The sequence below is a fragment of the Macrosteles quadrilineatus genome, unplaced genomic scaffold, assembly GCF_028750875.1.
Source record: "Macrosteles quadrilineatus isolate MER2022 unplaced genomic scaffold, UCM_ALF_1.0 Scaffold_5__1_contigs__length_97177068, whole genome shotgun sequence".
NCBI classification, from domain to species: domain Eukaryota; kingdom Metazoa; phylum Arthropoda; class Insecta; order Hemiptera; family Cicadellidae; genus Macrosteles; species Macrosteles quadrilineatus.
Window position 1 is genome coordinate 32,877,717 of NW_026542598.1, and position 19,369 is coordinate 32,897,085.

Consider the following 19,369-nt stretch of genomic DNA (forward strand, 5'->3'; position numbering starts at 1 on the left):
TTTAAAACCTCATTTACCCAATTACAACGTTATAATCATATATTAATTGTATATAATCAACTATTAATATGCGCCGCTGGCACCTGTTAACAAAAACCTGGAGCTATGAGGTACTCATGTGTTTGGAGAAGGTATTATTAACTTAATTAACCTAACCGATCGCTACCAGATTGTCGCCTTGTAGCGCACTGTTTGTGCGTTCCCACTTCATGAGAAGTCCCCGTTACGGTCTAATTCTGGTATTTTAACTACGTTGACCTTTGATTTACTAGAATCGTCAACTGACAACCTAGATACCAATGGAATATGGGTCTAGAATTGGTATTGCTTGCAATCGAATCATCATCATTCTAATTTGAAGACAAAATTTAACGATTCTAATTTAAGTGTTGTGAAATCAGTGGATAAGTTTAAGTTATTGATTACCTGCTTTAAGTTATAAGTTTATAAGTTTAATAAATTAAGAGTTTTTGTATCATCCTTCTTTTAAAGTTTACAATCTTGATATTTCCAAAAGTAAACTATACAAAATGCAAACCACAGCTGTCTACAAACATTGCTGTAGCAACAAAATTGCTCTATTCTTTCATTGATCTCTGGATTGAGTTAACCGATTGTCCGCTGATAATTTAAAGACTATTGTCAGTTCGGTAACTTTTTTACCAAGCCAAATTCAAAATCAAACCTTATTGTTAAATTATGGTAAACTTACTTGGTTATTATGGTAACTTTTTTACCTCATCAACAGTTATTACAAAATCGGATTTGAGAATCGATCATTGTATTTGAGTAAAACTTGAATATGCAATTTTTATTTAATCTTATTCTCAAATTTAACCAAACAAAAATTGTATACTTATATTCTGTAATATGTTATCGGGTGGGGAGTGAGCTAGTCTAGTGGTTAGAGCGCGGGACTTCGGTGCCTGCGGTCCCAGGTTCAAATCATGCCAAATCACCAATGGATTTTATCTAAGTCATAATGCCGCAACCCCTAGGTCTAGCCTGAAGTAATGTGAAAAACAATCTCGGGCTCGTGCCTAGCGCCCTAGAAGAAAAAAATTATCGGGTAATGTTAAAACATGCTCGACAGACATTGTGGTGACATATGAACAGAAAAGTCAAAGGAGTTTGGAGCAAAGCTTTGAACGCTGTCCGATCACATAATCGAATTGTGTTGTTGGTTTCCCTTGTCGCAAAAGATCTCTGGCCTGCGTGATAAAAGGCATGTAACGATTTAAATTTTCTCGAGTTTCATTCTTTTTGCATAGAATGAATTTTAGAATGAATTGAAACTCAGGTATAAATAAAACAATTTTATTAATGTGAGTGAAATTGGAATGTTTTCTTTTATTTTATACCAATTGTTAAATAATTAGTTTGGTTACATTGTTTGTAAATCTTAAAACCACCATAGATATATAGGGTTGATATTTATCAAACTAGAATTAGTAAATTTATACATCAATACACTAATCGTAAAAAAAATTATTGTGACATCCTGCTTAACCTTTTGTTGTAAAGGAAAATGTAACCTTAATCTCTTTAAGAAAAATTGCTAAGCCAAAATTGTTGTAACAGTTAATTTTGACGTTTTATAACCATAGAAATCAGTGAGTGAGTGGTGGTAGATGTTAATTTAATAAAACTTGTTTTCTTGTCACACAAAACAGATTTGTAGTCTTAACTATCCTGTCTTGACCTCCCATAATTTCCCCATTTGGTACCTAAATAGTTGTAATCGTTCCTAAACGTAAGTTAAAGTATCATCAATCACTTTAAATCCTACAATATACACCCAGATACAGAATGTATCATGAACATCAGATAGTACTGTGTTGAATTGTTATTAAAACTCTGACCAAATAATTTTACGAGTAAAAAAGCAGGTAGAAACGGTAATAAATAATATAATAATAACGGTAATTATCTATGTCCTGAAAACTACATCCAATCATTTACCTGTGTGACATTTTATTTCTTAATGTAGTCTACTTAAAAAATATATTCTAAGAGAAAAGTTCAAACCGGAACCTAACCAGATCCACTTGAAAGTTATCCTGTTAGAGGCCTAATTAGATTGCGGATTCCTTGTTTAGCACAAACACGAACTGATCAAAGTCCATCAGCTGCAAACTGAATATGATCGTGTTAACGGTTTGATCAAATTGACTAGGGAACACTGATCAACATGCCTGTGTGCGATCTTGTTCCAACATGTACAATGCTGATTCTGACAATGGATTACCTCAGTACAATAGTATGCACAGTGGTAGCCTGCAATTACCATATTAGGCATTAAGGAAAACTCCAAACTACTTTCAATCCGCACAAGTTTACTTTTTTTTATGTGCCAGTAAAATTACTTTATTTGGTAAGGCATAATCAAGTAATTCAACCTTTTGTTAATTTCTCGGGAGACTTTTGATTTCAATGTAACGAAACATAAACATGGGAATTTGATTGAATTTTAACTGCCATTCAAATAATCAAGACGAAATCTTTATCAGTTTCAGATAATTCAATTGCAATTTTCTTAAAAGCATCCGATTCATCCATATTCTTTTGGAATCTTACGTTTGGTTGAGAATAATCTTTATTTCTCAACTTCGTTATTGCCTTAAAGATTAAGGCATGTTTTGAACCTAACCCTTGAATTGTTACCTTTGATACAGGTGGTCTCCCACAAGTCCACCGTTTTAGCGGATTTCCCATTATAGGAAATAGACTATTTGTCCTTATCCCGTTTCTACAAACTGATTACTCCAAAGTCTGATGTTATGAGTAACAGTTTTGTAAAAAAATCTTCTTAAAGCCATTTTTACTATTACAGCTGACTTAACAATTTACTTTCCTTTCTCTTGATCAGAAATAGTTTTCTTCACTAGGAGTGATGAAAAATATTCGGCTGCGCCTCGCTTGTAAAACACGATAGCGTACCAAAACGAGCCACTTTCGCTCCTAATCGTTACAAAATCAGACCATATAATTTAAGGTCAAACAAGGTCATAATCAATGTTAACATTTCTGTTCTTTACAGCCATAACTTAAATTATCGTGTGATTAGCAGCGTTTTCTAATGTTCTATGATATGTCGAGGTCAGCAAACCGAAAAATTTACCATATTTATGTTTTTTTTTTTTGTTCTTTATTTGAAGTAACCCGAAAAATATAATTTTGCTGATGAGTTAGAGAAATAAAAACGGATTTTTTGCCGATAGTACCTAATGAAAACGTATTTTTATATCAAAACTTAATATTTTGAGTAACTGCAAACGTCGATGACAACAATGAAACAGCTGCTTTCAAGTCAGTGTCAAAGAATTCAGTGATACCAACCTCAATTCGTTCCTTAGCATTGATGAATATGCATTCCAAACTGCGCCATTCATCTAGGAAAACCCTGTTCTTATTTTGAATCATAAAACCATTGATAAATATTCCTTCCAAATTGGAAAAGTATTAAACATCAAGCACAAAAACAAAAGAGATTGCTGCGCGCCTCGCATGGTAACTTTGTCACTTACACCTGAGCTTTCATTGTTACATCGGAACGTTTTTGTCTTTATCGATACCATCGTCTCTAACGAGTATAAATCGTTCAAAAACCTTTTCTCGTTGACAATTTTTGGTTACATTCAAACTTACTAGGGTCAAGGCTACGTATTAAATAACTTGGGGTTTTAACAATACCCCCGCCGCAGTGAACCTGCAAACTAAGCGAATATCCATTTACCTAGATGGATTTCCAACAAAAAAATTGTCAGATTCAATATTTTTAAATATTAATATTTACGAGTACTTAGGCTTGCTGATACATTGATGGGATAAGAGGTGTTTTAATGAGTGTTAATATCTGAGTAAAAAATAAACAAAATTGCCAAATTCGATAACAATACATCCACAATCAAGTTAACTTAGACAAATTATTTATTTTCTATAAGAATAACATGGGATTTTGTAATTTACACTTATGAATTTTCTCCGTTGCCCTTATGCATACAACAACGCTTCAATGTTTTGACATATTTGTTTTTAAGCTTTGCCATTGTTCTACAAATTAGTGTGGAAGGAATTTGTGAATTTTATTGTTTTAGAGTTCATAGATGAGAAACCTAAATTTCTCATCAAACCTGCAATATAATCCCACTTTTATAGCACGATCATGCTAGTTCGTGAATTTGTTAGAATACATGTAGATTTACTCGTTTCTACCAAATGTCCTCAAAATCAGATAATTTTGAGTTATCTCGAGATACCATTTCTACCTTAACAGACACACACACACACATATATTATAGACTATATAACGGTAATGGCTTATCCCCAAAGTCTGTATCGTCAAAATGTATGGAGAGAGTATTTTTTAATGAGTTTAAACTTACTCTCAGATTGTAACGATTTTCTAAACGTTTATGTTGTGTACCATGATTCGCAGAAGAATAAAAGAAAACGAAATACTTGATGGATTTCATAGACAGTCTGCAATTTGTTTTTTAATGTACCATAGAAACACATAGGTGAAAAGGTACGTTTTTGTATATTTTCTGAGTTAATTGTTTTTCTACAATCATATTTATGTTGTTTCAGGTATATACCTGGGGGTGTACATGTCGAATGTCGTGTTAAGCATTGTGTAAGTATAAAATAGAATAGGGCTGTAGAGAAGTAATGTAGAGTTGCATGCAGCTACTAGTAGTGTCAGAAGTACATCAATACACAGCTACACCTCGTGTAGTATAATGTAGGGAGGGTGTGTAACTGTTGTAATACGTCTGTGGAGTGTTCAGTGTTGATAACATTTGTATGTCACAGACTCCTAAACCCAGCCTCTGAAATGTACAGACCTATGTTGTAGAGTTGCATGCAGCTAGTGTCAGAAGTACATCAATACACAGCTACACCTCGTGTAGTATAATGTAGGGAGGGTGTGTAACTGTTGTAATACGTCTGTTGAGTGTTCAGTGTTGATAACATTCGTATGTCACAGACTCCTAAACCCAGCCTATGTAATGTACAGAACAATGTTGTAGAGTTGCATGCAGCTAGTGTCAGCAGTACATCAATACACAGCTACACCTCGTGTAGTATAATGTAGGGAGGGTGTGGAACTGTTGTAATACGTCTGTTGAGTGTTCAGTGTTGATAACATTTGTATGTCACAGACTCCTACACCCAGCCTATGTAATGTACAGACCTATGTTGTAGAGTTGCATGCAGCTAGTGTCAGAAGTACATCAATACACAGCTACACCTCGTGTAGTATAATGTAGGGAGGGTGTGGAACTGTTGTAATACGTCTGTTGAGTGTTCAGTGTTGATAACATTTGTATGTCACAGACTCCTAAACCCAGCCTATGTAATGTACAGAACAATGTTGTAGAGTTGCATGCAGCTAGTGTCAGAAGTACATCAATACACAGCTACACCTCGTGTAGTATAATGTAGGGAGGGTGTGTAACTGTTGTAATACGTCTGTTGAGTGTTCAGTGTTGATAACATTTGTATGTCACAGACTCCTAAACCCAGCCTATGTAATGTACAGAACAATGTTGTAGAGTTGCATGCAGCTAGTGTCAGAAGTACATCAATACACAGCTACACCTCGTGTAGTATAATGTAGGGAGGGTGTGGAACTGTTGTAATACGTCTGTTGAGTGTTCAGTGTTGATAACATTTGTATGTCACAGACTCCTACACCCAGCCTATGTAATGTACAGACCTATGTTGTAGAGTTGCATGCAGCTAGTGTCAGAAGTACATCAATACACAGCTACACCTCGTGTAGTATAATGTAGGGAGGGTGTGGAACTGTTGTAATACGTCTGTTGAGTGTTCAGTGTTGATAACATTCGTATGTCACAGACTCCTAAACCCAGCCTATGTAATGTACAGAACAATGTTGTAGAGTTGCATGCAGCTAGTGTCAGAAGTACATCAATACACAGCTACACCTCGTGTAGTATAATGTAGGGAGGGTGTGTAACTGTTGTAATACGTCTGTTGAGTGTTCAGTGTTGATAACATTCGTATGTCACAGACTCCTACACCCAGCCTATGTAATGTACAGACCTATGTTGTAGAGTTGCATGCAGCTAGTGTCAGAAGTACATCAATACACAGCTACACCTCGTGTAGTATAATGTAGGGAGGGTGTGTAACTGTTGTAATACGTCTGTTGAGTGTTCAGTGTTGATAACATTTGTATGTCACAGACTCCTAAACCCAGCCTATGTAATGTACAGAACAATGTTGTAGAGTTGCATGCAGCTAGTGTCAGAAGTACATCAATACACAGCTACACCTCGTGTAGTATAATGTAGGGAGGGTGTGGAACTGTTGTAATACGTCTGTTGAGTGTTCAGTGTTGATAACATTTGTATGTCACAGACTCCTACACCCAGCCTATGTAATGTACAGACCTATGTTGTAGAGTTGCATGCAGCTAGTGTCAGAAGTACATCAATACACAGCTACACCTCGTGTAGTATAATGTAGGGAGGGTGTGTAACTGTTGTAATACGTCTGTTGAGTGTTCAGTGTTGATAACATTTCTATGTCACAGACTCCTAAACCCAGCCTCAGAGATGTACAGACCTATGTTGTAGAGTTGCATGCTGATAGTGTCAGAAGTACATCAATACACAGCTACACCTCGTGTAGTATAATGTAGGGAGGGTGTGGAACTGTTGTAATACGTCTGTTGAGTGTTCAGTGTTGATAACATTTGTATGTCACAGACTCCTACACCCAGCCTATGTAATGTACAGACCTATGTTGTAGAGTTGCATGCAGCTAGTGTCAGAAGTACATCAATACACAGCTACACCTCGTGTAGTATAATGTAGGGAGGGTGTGGAACTGTTGTAATACGTCTGTTGAGTGTTCAGTGTTGATAACATTCGTATGTCACAGACTCCTAAACCCAGCCTCTGAAATGTACAGAACAATGTTGTAGAGTTGCATGCAGCTAGTGTCAGCAGTACATCAATACACAGCTACACCTCGTGTAGTATAATGTAGGGAGGGTGTGTAACTGTTGTAATACGTCTGTTGAGTGTTCAGTGTTGATAACATTCGTATGTCACAGACTCCTAAACCCAGCCTATGTAATGTACAGAACAATGTTGTAGAGTTGCATGCAGCTAGTGTCAGCAGTACATCAATACACAGCTACACCTCGTGTAGTATAATGTAGGGAGGGTGTGGAACTGTTGTAATACGTCTGTTGAGTGTTCAGTGTTGATAACATTTGTATGTCACAGACTCCTAAACCCAGCCTATGTAATGTACAGAACAATGTTGTAGAGTTGCATGCAGCTAGTGTCAGAAGTACATCAATACACAGCTACACCTCGTGTAGTATAATGTAGGGAGGGTGTGGAACTGTTGTAATACGTCTGTTGAGTGTTCAGTGTTGATAACATTTGTATGTCACAGACTCCTAAACCCAGCCTCAGAGATGTACAGAACAATGTTGTAGAGTTGCATGCAGCTAGTGTCAGCAGTACATCAATACACAGCTACACCTCGTGTAGTATAATGTAGGGAGGGTGTGGAACTGTTGTAATACGTCTGTTGAGTGTTCAGTGTTGATAACATTTGTATGTCACAGACTCCTAAACCCAGCCTATGTAATGTACAGAACAATGTTGTAGAGTTGCATGCAGCTAGTGTCAGAAGTACATCAATACACAGCTACACCTCGTGTAGTATAATGTAGGGAGGGTGTGTAACTGTTGTAATACGTCTGTTGAGTGTTCAGTGTTGATAACATTCGTATGTCACAGACTCCTAAACCCAGCCTATGTAATGTACAGAACAATGTTGTAGAGTTGCATGCAGCTACTAGTAGTGTCAGAAGTACATCAATACACAGCTACACCTCGTGTAGTATAATGTAGGGAGGGTGTGGAACTGTTGTAATACGTCTGTTGAGTGTTCAGTGTTGATAACATTTGTATGTCACAGACTCCTAAACCCAGCCTCAGAGATGTACAGAACAATGTTGTAGAGTTGCATGCAGCTAGTGTCAGAAGTACATCAATACACAGCTACACCTCGTGTAGTATAATGTAGGGAGGGTGTGGAACTGTTGTAATACGTCTGTTGAGTGTTCAGTGTTGATAACATTTGTATGTCACAGACTCCTACACCGAGCAACTCTGCTGACGCATTGCTAAATTAAAATGATCTTAAACGTCATAACCTTTTAAATATGTCAAATGGTATATTTTATATCAATATTTTTTATATTATCATTTACTTTATGATTGACTGTAAAAAATCCAACCGAACCACATATAATCGGATTAATTTTCCTTAGCGTAGAAAGTTTTATAAGTGACAAAGTGGTCTTTTTCTCCTGCAGATTCTTTTTTGCCCCAAGTATTAAAGTGCTTCTTTGCCCCTTGAAAAACGGTGTAGTCAATAGCTCCACCTATTTACTGAGAAAATAAGCTAAACGTCATTAAATGTCAGCAGTTCATTTTTGGTTGGTTGCAATGAGATGATAAATAACCACTTTGTATGGCTAGTCTAGCTGATATTGTTCCAGAAATAGTATGAATATAATCATAACCCACTCAAGAAGCATGAATTACAAACAATCACGGATACGGTGGGAAAGTAAAACGACGTGAAAACGGATACTAAGGAAAATTTGCAATGATTTAAACACGACGATAAATAGCGAAATGCACATTTTAATTGCAAAACTTCTCGTTTGATTTGTAAAGTTTCTAATCAGAGTAAACGGTTGGCCTTGGAATGAGTACGCTTTTAAGTACAACTTTATGCGGTTGTTTATTTCTCATTACTTAAATGTTAAAAAAAAAATCGTGTTATATTCAAACATTGCTTAGAAAATTTACCAGTTTTAAATCATAACCCATAATTTTAACGCATAAAATCCAGTTTATTTAATTCTGGAACACCACGTGTTAAAGGGAGAAATTTAGAAGAAATGACTTGGTCTCTCTGTAGCTTTACAATGATCATTTGGGAATATTGGACTAGAGTACAGAAGTAACAACAATATCTGGTGATGAAGGAAACATTCACTTGATGCTCGCCACGTGTTGAAGGGAGAAGTTGTGTCGACAATGTACAGGGAGGGGCAACATAACTTCCTTTTTTTAAACGTGTGCCATTTTGTTAGTTGACGTCATAGCAGAGCGCTAGTAGTCTCGTTGAAGAGGCATTGTTGTAAAGTTTTGTCTTTGCAGAGTTCGGTCGCCATTATGCGTTGGAACTGTGAAGAACGTGCGTTTGCCGTTGAGGCCTACTTTTCGAGTGGATGTTCAGTGATCGCAACCCAGCACGCCTTTCGGAATCGGTTTAATTTAGCCCCATTGGCCCCTGTTCCGGACCGTAAATCAATTGTTATGTGGGTCACTACGATTAGACAAACTGCAAATGTGACAAAACGAATAACTGGAGTCCCACGGCCCATTAGATCACCTGAAAACATTGAGGCAGTGAGAGCTTCAATGTTGCGATTACCGAGGCGTTCAGCGCGCAAACATGCATCTGCCCTTGGACTTTCCAATAGTTCTGTGAGGAGAATTCTCCACGAAGACCTACATTTCCATCCATACAAGATGGCGATTGTGCAGGAACTGTCAGAACGTGACTACAATAATCGGAGGAACGCATGTGAGGTTCTTCTGGACGTCGTTCCTGAGGATGCTATTGTGTTTTTTAGTGATGAAGCCCATTTTCATTTGTGTGGGTCTGTAAATAAACAACATATGCTCTACTGGGCTGACACCAATCCTCGAGAATTACATGAAAGGCCTTTTCACTCACATAAAGTGTCAGTGTGGTGTGCAATTTCCTCAACTTCAATTATTGGGCCCTGGTTCTTTGAGGAAAATGAAGTCGCAGTGACGTTGAATTCGGCCCGGTATGTAAACATGTTGCAGGAATTTCTTTTCCCACGACTAGATGAGTTGGATTTGGGGGACATTTGGTTCCAGCAAGATGGTGCAACGGCACATACCGCAAGAACATCGCTGGCTGTTTTGAGGGAACACTTTCCAGACCGCCTTATTTCAATTAGGGGTGATTTGCAATGGCCGGCTCGATCACCCGATTTGTCCCCATGCGATTTTTTTCTATGGGGATTTTTGAAGTCCCGTGTTTATGTGAACCGTCCAAGGACCCTTCAAGACTTAAAGAACAACATCCGGGAAGAAATTGCCAACATAACGCCTGCTATGCTTGAAAGGGTAATGACAAACACCAGAAATTTGTATACTCAATGTATTCAGAATGGGGGACGTCACCTACATGATTTGCTGTTCAAAACTACATAAAACAAAACTTAATGTATGTACTTCCAATGGAAAAACCAAATAAAGTTTGACTGACCCATACAATGCGATTCATTAAGTTTTGAAAAAAGGAAGTTATGCTGCCCCACCCTGTACAATCAATAGTGAAGCAGCCGCTGGGCTGACTTGGTCTCTCTGTAGCTTTACAATGATCATTTGGGAATGTTGGGCTTCAATACAGAAGTAACAACAATATCTGGTGATGAAGGAAACATTCACTTGATGCTCGCCACGTGTTGAAGGGAGAAGTTGTGTCGACAATGTACAATCAATAGTGAAGCAGCCGCTGGGCTGACTTGGTCTCTCTGTAGCTTTACAATGATCATTTGGGAATGTTGGGCTTCAGTACAGAAGTAACAACAATATCTGGTGATGAAGGAAACATTCACTTGATGCTCGCCACGTGTTGAAGGGAGAAGTTGTGTCGTACAATCAATAGTGAAGCAGCCGCTGGGCTGACTTGGTCTCTCTGTAGCTTTACAATGATCATTTGGGAATGTTGGGCTTCAGTACAGAAGTAACAACAATATCTGGTGATGAAGGAAACATTCACTTGATGCTCGCTACGTGTTGAAGGGAGAAGTTGTGTCGTACAATCAATAGTGAAGCAGCCGCTGGGCTGACTTGGTCTCTCTGTAGCTTTACAATGATCATTTGGGAATGTTGGGCTTCAGTACAGAAGTAACAACAATATCTGGTGATGAAGGAAACATTCACTTGATGCTCGCCACGTGTTGAAGGGAGAAGTTGTGTCGACAATGTACAATCAATAGTGAAGCAGCCGCTGGGCTGACTTGGTCTCTCTGTAGCTTTACAATGATCATTTGGGAATGTTGGGCTTCAATACAGAAGTAACAACAATATCTGGTGATGAAGAAACATTCACTTGATGCTCGCCACGTGTTGAAGGGAGAAGTTGTGTCGACAATGTACAATCAATAGTGAAGCAGTCGCTGGGCTGACTTGGTCTCTCTGTAACTGTACAATGATCATTTGGGAATGTTGGACTTGAGTACAGAAGTAACAACAATATCTGGTGATGAAGGAAACATTCACTTGATGCTCGCCACGTGTTGAAGGGAGAAGTTGTGTCGACAATGTACAATCAATAGTGAAGCAGTCGCTGGGCTCACTTGGTTTCTCTGTAACTGTACAATGATCATTTGGGGATGTTGGACTAGAGTACAGAAGTAACAACAATATCTGGTGATGAAGGTAACATTCACTTTATGCTCGCCACGTGTTGAAGGGAGAAGTTGTGTCGACAATGTACAATCAATAGTGAAGCAGCCGCTGGGCTGACTTGGTCTCTCTGTAGCTTTACAATGATCATTGGGGAATTGGGCTTGAGTACAGAAGTAGTAACAATATCTGGTGATGAAGGAAACATTCAATTGATGTTTGCCACATCCTTCTGAACACTTCCATTTATTTTACAAAAGAAATTCTATAATGTAACTATAACAAGTGGCTTCTGTCTGTATCTTGTTGGGTTTATTTGGTAGCTCCAATACATCATCAGTACATTGGCTATGTCGTGATCGAATAAAAGTGTTTTTGCAACTTCCTTATCAGTATTGGCTATTTTCGACTATTTAACCGCCCACCTCTAGCTTTTTTTTATGTATATTTAATTGATGTTATATTGTTTACACTGTCAGAGGTTTTAACGCAGTAGAGACTATACAGTGACTGTACACCTGTTAAAAAGTAATACATGTTGTGTATCCAAAAATGTACCGTTAAATAAAGAATAATAAAATTTGCATCACTGCTTATTAATGAGAGAAAATTGTTTAGCGTATTTTCTAGAAGTTTCCATAAATGGAAAGTAATCCTGGAGCCAACATATCTTACATCTAGAGCGATAAGTAGGGGGAAGAAAAAAGTCCTCAATAGTGAAGTTTTAACATGCGTACTTGCTTTAGATTACTTTCTATGCTAAGATGTGTGTGAACAAATAAGGAAACCATTTACGTTTTCAAGCCACATGTTTAAAAGTGTTTCTTCCGCTGACAGTCGTTCAACCAATATAGAAACGATGTGGACCACATAGTAAATACTTGTTTTTCAGCTTCCCAGTCAATGTTTTAAAGAACATAAGGAGGAAGCTATGAGCTAAAACACCTAGATCTGGGACCGATTTACTTTTTCGTTTAGTCCCCAGTGGCCACGATAATTCGAGTTATATTGGACTGATTTTGATGGAATTCGACATACATGTGTATACTTGAAAGTTCGCGAACTAGCATGTTTAGGCATTGATAACGGGGCTTTACAATTATTTAAATATAACTCTATTCCAATAGAGAGTTAATCTTATCTTTATTTGATCTTTTTTAATATACATTTTATACGCATAATTGATGTTTATACATACGAAAATATTTACAATACCAATATCAAAATATTGTTGATTATTTTTTTATGTTTAACCAAAAATTGAAAAATAATACAACTCACAAATGGATCATTGTCACTAAATCGTTGTAGTCTCTATAAAATATGTTCCAGAGCCAGCCAGTGCTGGCCCGCTCGGGGTCGCTCCTTCGGAATAATTTCCCAGCGGTATTTTTTGAATAACGACGCAGATGGAGAAGAAATTGATGAAGGAAAGTTGAACTCACGTAGTCCGTTGATGGCCGTCCAATATCTGACTGTCATGTAGTTTGTGATATATTGAACTGTATAACGTTGGATCCTTACACAGTTGGTGACAATTTCGACATAAGCGGGTATACAGGTGGTTTCTATAAGCCGTCTTGTGACAACTCACTCAATAAATTTGACACTTGTAAAAACAGGAGAGTGTTTGTTTAAAAAAAAAAAAACATATACTATCATAAATATATAAGCTAAAAACCGCGTAGAAACCTTATTATGTACTTTTTGGGTGTACACTGCGATTGAATACAAAAACAATTTGATCATCGTAGCTTCATAAACGGGAGAACATCTGGTTCAAAATTTTATATCGTATTATCATAAAAATAATTATGAGTGAAGCATACTAAGAAAAATAACAGTCCTCCTTCTTCAATAAAATTGCGTAGATACTTTCTTCAAGGTTTTCACTGATAGCTACGGAATCCATTCATAGTTTAAATTTCATTTTCGGTGATGGTAAATTGATTTTGTTAAAAGTTATTGAGTACACTTTACCACGATTAGCAAAAATAGAAATAAAATTGTTGTTAACTATGTTTCGGTATTTTGAATCTTCCTATATCTTTCCTACTGTATATCGTCCTATATGTTAGTTTTTTGTTTGTTTTGACGTTTATATCTGTGCCGTTTTTCAGCTTTATTGTGTGTTTGAATTTCAATCTTACTACGTTTAGGCACTTTATGGCCTGAAGATGGGGGCAGATTCCTGATCACGAAACGTCTAGAAAACGTTTTTTACACGTTTTTAACTAGGCTTGATTGAAAATGTCAGCAATAGTCTATTGAAATTAATGTTGTAGATTCTACCATAAATGTTGTTCTTTCATAGACAAATCAGTTTTTAAGAACGAGTGTTTTTCTTATTTTTCTTTGTTTGTACTCGTATCGAAGCTTGGGTTACTAGGGGGAAGACAATGCTGTTGTTTGCAATACTCTGAGGGGCGGACACGACACCTGATACTATCATGGACACTGGTGAATGGTGATAATAGTTGATAACACGGTCCTATGGGACTGATAACAGTGTCGGTGTGGAAGAGGTGGACCCCAACAGTTAATTAAAACTTTCAACAATTATTATAAAAATAAAAAAAGTAAAATTTGTTTAACTTCTTAACCTTAAGTATTCTCTAGTAATGTAGTCTGGCCCGATGTTAACCTGTTAAACTGTTTTATTATGCCGTAGGTAATGATATATTTTCGTATTAACTATGAAGGTTTTTTGTCATTAAAACATAAATGGCTCATCTGTTTTATGTTTGTAACTTTATTTTAAAAAGCCTTATGACAAAGCTTCAAGTTCTAGTTTCAACCAAACATAAGTTTAAAATCACATTAATTTAACCACGTACATGTTAGGTTTATTTAACTAGTGTATAATTTACTTTATATTCGCAGAAAAAGTCAGTTCCCCTGGCAACTTAAGGTGCCCATACACGTACCGGCAAGCCTGTCAGTTCTGCCTGAACAGTCCGCCGGAGACCGGCGGCCGTAGCGTGTGTGGGGTCCGGCTGGACTGTCAGTTAAGACTGTACCGGCGGCCGGTGATCGAATGGAAACTCATCAGTTCAACCGGCTTGCCGGAAGCTGTTTCAGTCAAAACTGAACGTGTATGGGGAGCGGCGTCCGACCACCGGCCGAACTTCATTTGTATTTCCGAGTTGTTGCTAGTAGTTGTGAATTGTTTCTGTGATTATTTGTGAGTTGTTGTTTTGTGATTGTGAAAATGTCACGTGAAAAAGAGAACCAATGCTTAGAGGAATTTATTAGTGTGTATCAAAGTGAGAAATGCTTGTGGAAAGTAAAATCAGCAGATTATCATGATAGAATGAAGAAGGAAGCAGCTTACGGACGGTTAATTGAAGTGTGGAAGCAGGTAGATCCAAATTGTAATAAATCTACTGTGTTGAAGAAAATAAACAATTTGAGAAGTAGTTACCGGAAAGAGTTGAAAAAGGTTAGGGAAGCAACAAAGTCAGGTGCTTCAGCCGAAGATGTGTACTTGCCAAAACTGTGGTACTACAATCTCCTGCATTTCTTGGACGACCAGGAAACTCCCCGCCAGTCAAGGAGTAACTTGAGCGAAGATGAACAAGTTGGGAACAATGAGGTAACAACAACATGTAATTTATGTATTTTATTTATTTGCAAAATCAATACCACATCATTACCATTCGAAAAGCAACAGTTATATTTAAAGTTACTAAAATAATGAAAAAAATGCAAAACTATTCATTCCAATGTCAATGAATACAGTTTCTCTGCCACGGGACACTACATTCATTAACAAAATAATCAAATCAATACCACATCATTACCATTCGAAAAGCAACAGTTATATTTAAAGTTACTAAAATAATGCAACAAATGCAAAACTATTCATTCCAATGTCAATGAATGAAGTTTCTCTGCCACGGGACACTACCTTCATTAACAAAATAATCAATGAATTTTTCTCGAACCCTTATTGCGGCAGTCATGGTGCTTCCACGTGCTCTTTGTTGTAAACCGTACATGTTCTCATGTTCACAATTGTAACCTACATTTGTGATACCAGCTTCCCTGTCATCGATGTCAAAGCATTCTGTAGGGGCATACGTTTTCGGAACAGTGTTGACCAAACAATTGTGCAATACACAGCATGCCATTACAACAGATTCAATTTTTGTAGGATTCATATTTATAAAAGTATGAAATATTCTGAACCTGGCACTCAATATTCCAAACGCATTTTCTACTATGCGCCTTGCTCGTGATACACGATAGTTGTACACCTTTCTATTGTCATCAGTTAAACTTGCCAATCTAAATGGTTTAATCATATCGACGCGTAACTGAAATGCATCATCCGCAACAAATACGTAAGGTAAAGCTGTAGATGTGTCTTTGACGATTTCTTCAGGAGGTATATTTAATGTACCGTGTTGCAGTTTGTCATAAAATAAAGTGTTCTGAATAACACCACCATCGGACACTCTACCATTTGTTCCAAAATCACACATGATGAACCTATAATTTCCATCAACGATTGCCATCAACACCATGCTATGGTGTCCTTTGTAGTTGAAGAACTCCGAACCACAGTCTGGGGGAGGGATGATGGTAATGTGTTTCCCATCAACTGCACCGAGGCAGTGTGGGAAATTCCAACGCTGCTCAAATTGTTTTGCTATGGATTTCCATTCTTCCTCTGTTCTTGGAAACTGAAAACGAAGAAGAGTTTTAATTCTTATTAAAATTATATTATTATTATATTATTATATAATTATATTATTATGATTATTATATATAATATATTATACAGGGTGAGTTTTAATTGTCCCCCCCCCAACTTTTTTCTACATTTTTTCAAATATCAATCCCAGACCACTTCCACACATTGTTGGGTAGTAAGTACTTCATTTTGACAAGGTAATCATTTCCGGCCGCCATCTTGGATCCGCCATATTGGATGCAAAATTTTTTTTTCAAATGTAAAGGTGGGGTTGTGACCCATTATTTCGAACTACATTTTTACCCTGATTACAATGCCGCAAACCATTTTCAAAAATCTTGGTTCATTCTAAAGTTACGAGGGCTTTTTAAAACATTATTTTTAGCCCATTTTAACATTGTGCATTTACAAACTAAGACCATAATCCCAAAATAGTGCTAGATAATGATAAGTATACACTACTAGTAATTGTCCACCTATTTTCACTTGATTATGACTGATGTATTTTTTCGGCCGCCATCTTGGATCCGCCATTTTGAAATGTGATAAATTATTTTAAATATGAAGGGGGTGTTGTGACCCATCATTTCGAACTACTTTTTTAAGCTGAACTTAATTCCATAATCCGTTTTTCATTTTCATTTTTTGATTTTGAAATATTGACATTTTTAACAATGTTTGGAAGTGGTCTGGGATTGATATTTGAAAAAATGTAGAAAAAAGTTGGGGAGGGGGACAATTAAAACTCACCCTGTATAATATAATATTATATATATTATAATATAATGTAACTAATTATAATATATATAATTATAATATATATTATAATTATAATAATATTATTAAAATGTATAATAATATTATAACTTATTATAATATATATATAATAGAATATTATATATATTATATATAATAGAATATTATATATATTATATATAATAATTATATAATTATATTATTATTTTATTAGACTATTTTACTTAAAATTAGGGAATTACATCCCGTATTTTTTTTTCAGAATGAGGAATCCACGCCGAGCGTAGATGTGCATGATGACAGTATGCGGATTGCTCCTAGCGAAGACATCGAAGTGCACGACATCGAAAGTACTGCTTTACCCGCATCATCTAATAGCAATGTAAATCGCTCTAAAGTATCATCGAGACCAAAACCAGCAGATAATGTTACATTGACACATGAAGTTTTAACTACCGTTCAAAATCATTTTAAGACACCAAAAAACCCTGATGATCGCTTTGATGCTTTTGGAAAAACGATTGCACTCAAATTGAGGGAATTGCCAAACGATCAACGCCGGTGGGCAGAAAAGTTTATAAATGATGTTTTGTTTGAAGCAGAGGGTGGTAATTTAGGCAGTAATTTTGCGTTGGTTAACCAAAGACCATATGAATACCAACAATACCAGTCCTTTTCACCACGACAGTTTCCTCCGATGCGTAATATTTCTACAACCAATTATTCCCCATCTACATCCATTAGTTCGCAGCACGGAAATTCCACCCCATACCAATCACCACAATCCAACCAAAACGTAACCCCTCCACCCAACTCACAGGTTTACGTTGACTTGAATGCGTCACAATCACAAGACCAGCGTACTACAAATGCACTTGTAACTTTCCTCTCAGAATACAATGATGTTTCTTAAATTATTACAACAAGTTATTGTCAACAAGTTACAAGTCAACAAGTTATAAATTAGTACAGTATTGTGCTTTAATTTCGGAAGTTTGATAACCATTGAATTATGTGTTACATTTACAGAGTGTCCATACAATATGTAGACTTATAGAATATGTGGTAAATTTGTTTAATCGCTCAACATAAACCTTTTTTTTATACTGTATTAACTATGTGTTGTGTTTGTGTGCAGACATGAAATAAAATTCTCTCTTTTTAATATGCTCATATATATTATTTCTCTTACCTTCAAGTGATCCTTTTGGAGAACTTGGTAGATCGCCTCACAGGTTTCTGGTATAATTTTTCCTAGTGCTTGTGGGGATATGACTGTTGAATACTTTAGGTCCTCTAAACTCCTCCCAGTAGCTAAGAATCTAAGTGTAGCGGTTAGACGTTCGTGAGGAGATATGGCATTCCTCATCACAGTGTTTTCCCTCTCAATCAATGGAGCAACCAGTGACAAAAGAACTAGGTACGTATTTTCGTCCATTCTTAAGTAATTATGCCAGTCTTTTGGAGTCACCTTTAACTCTTTTAATAAATTTATGTGAGAATACGTGTCCCTCTTCATCAACCAGCTTTTCGACCAACACTCACGTTTTTTTCGCCGTTTTTTGGTAGGAACTACTGCTAGTAATAAACCTAAAACTGCGTAATCATCGTCATCACTAGACATTTTGAACTATAAATAATCTTTAGAAAATAAATAACTACACAAAAAAACTTGCAAATCTTTTTAAACTACTAAAAACTAAACGCACGAAGAAATCAATGTGTTTTGAAGCGCTCGCCGGACAGAATTGAACTGAACGTGTATGGGGTAGTCAGTCCAACAGTCCGCCGGTCTCCGGCGGACTGTTCAGGCAGAACTGACAGGCTTGCCGGTACGTGTATGGGCACCTTTAGGAGGCTGTGTAAGCATAATCAATATTCTAGAATAATTTCAGCCTTGACCTGTTCTCTCCTTAGTAAGGTTGGGTTTTATCTTTCTTGTTTAATTGATTTAGAGCAAAAAGAATTCCAAGTAGTTTTGAAATTTATTAGTGTTTGTAAGATTGCTGTACGCCAACTTTAAGTCTTAATTGAGGGGGGGGGGGGTAAGACTAAACAAATAAAATATGTGTTGTGTTAGTTTGTCTATTTTGTGTCGAAAGTACTTTAACTAGTGCCAAATCTTTAACGACGTAATTTTATAAGGGATTTTTAAATTTTATCGATCGTTGCACAGTTTGGATATTAATTAACCATATTATTGGTAACCACTATAGTTAGTATACTGTATGGATCGATCATCATTCTTATAAACCAGATAAAGACAATTTTAGGATAAATTTACATCCTGTAACCCATTGGCGAGCCTTTTCTATGTTTAATTGTTACTTTGCCAACAGTAAAACTAATAGAACAAAGTTAAATACCGCATCCATTTATACATTTCTTGCTTTTT

At 36.6% G+C, this 19,369-nt stretch overlaps 2 protein-coding genes across 6 annotated transcripts in view; both read left to right on the plus strand.

Moving 5' to 3' along the window:
* LOC128994011 (triple functional domain protein-like) overlaps positions 1-19,369 on the plus strand; it is a 476,534-nt gene that overhangs the window by 127,118 nt on the left and 330,047 nt on the right. The window lies entirely within an intron of this gene.
* LOC128994012 (uncharacterized) lies at positions 14,432-18,106 on the plus strand. The gene is made up of 2 exons (XM_054418208.1): positions 14,432-15,114; positions 17,237-18,106. The coding sequence occupies exons 1-2, from the start codon at positions 14,731-14,733 to the stop codon at positions 17,885-17,887; spliced, it is 1,035 nt and encodes a 344-aa protein (XP_054274183.1). The 5' UTR covers positions 14,432-14,730; the 3' UTR covers positions 17,888-18,106.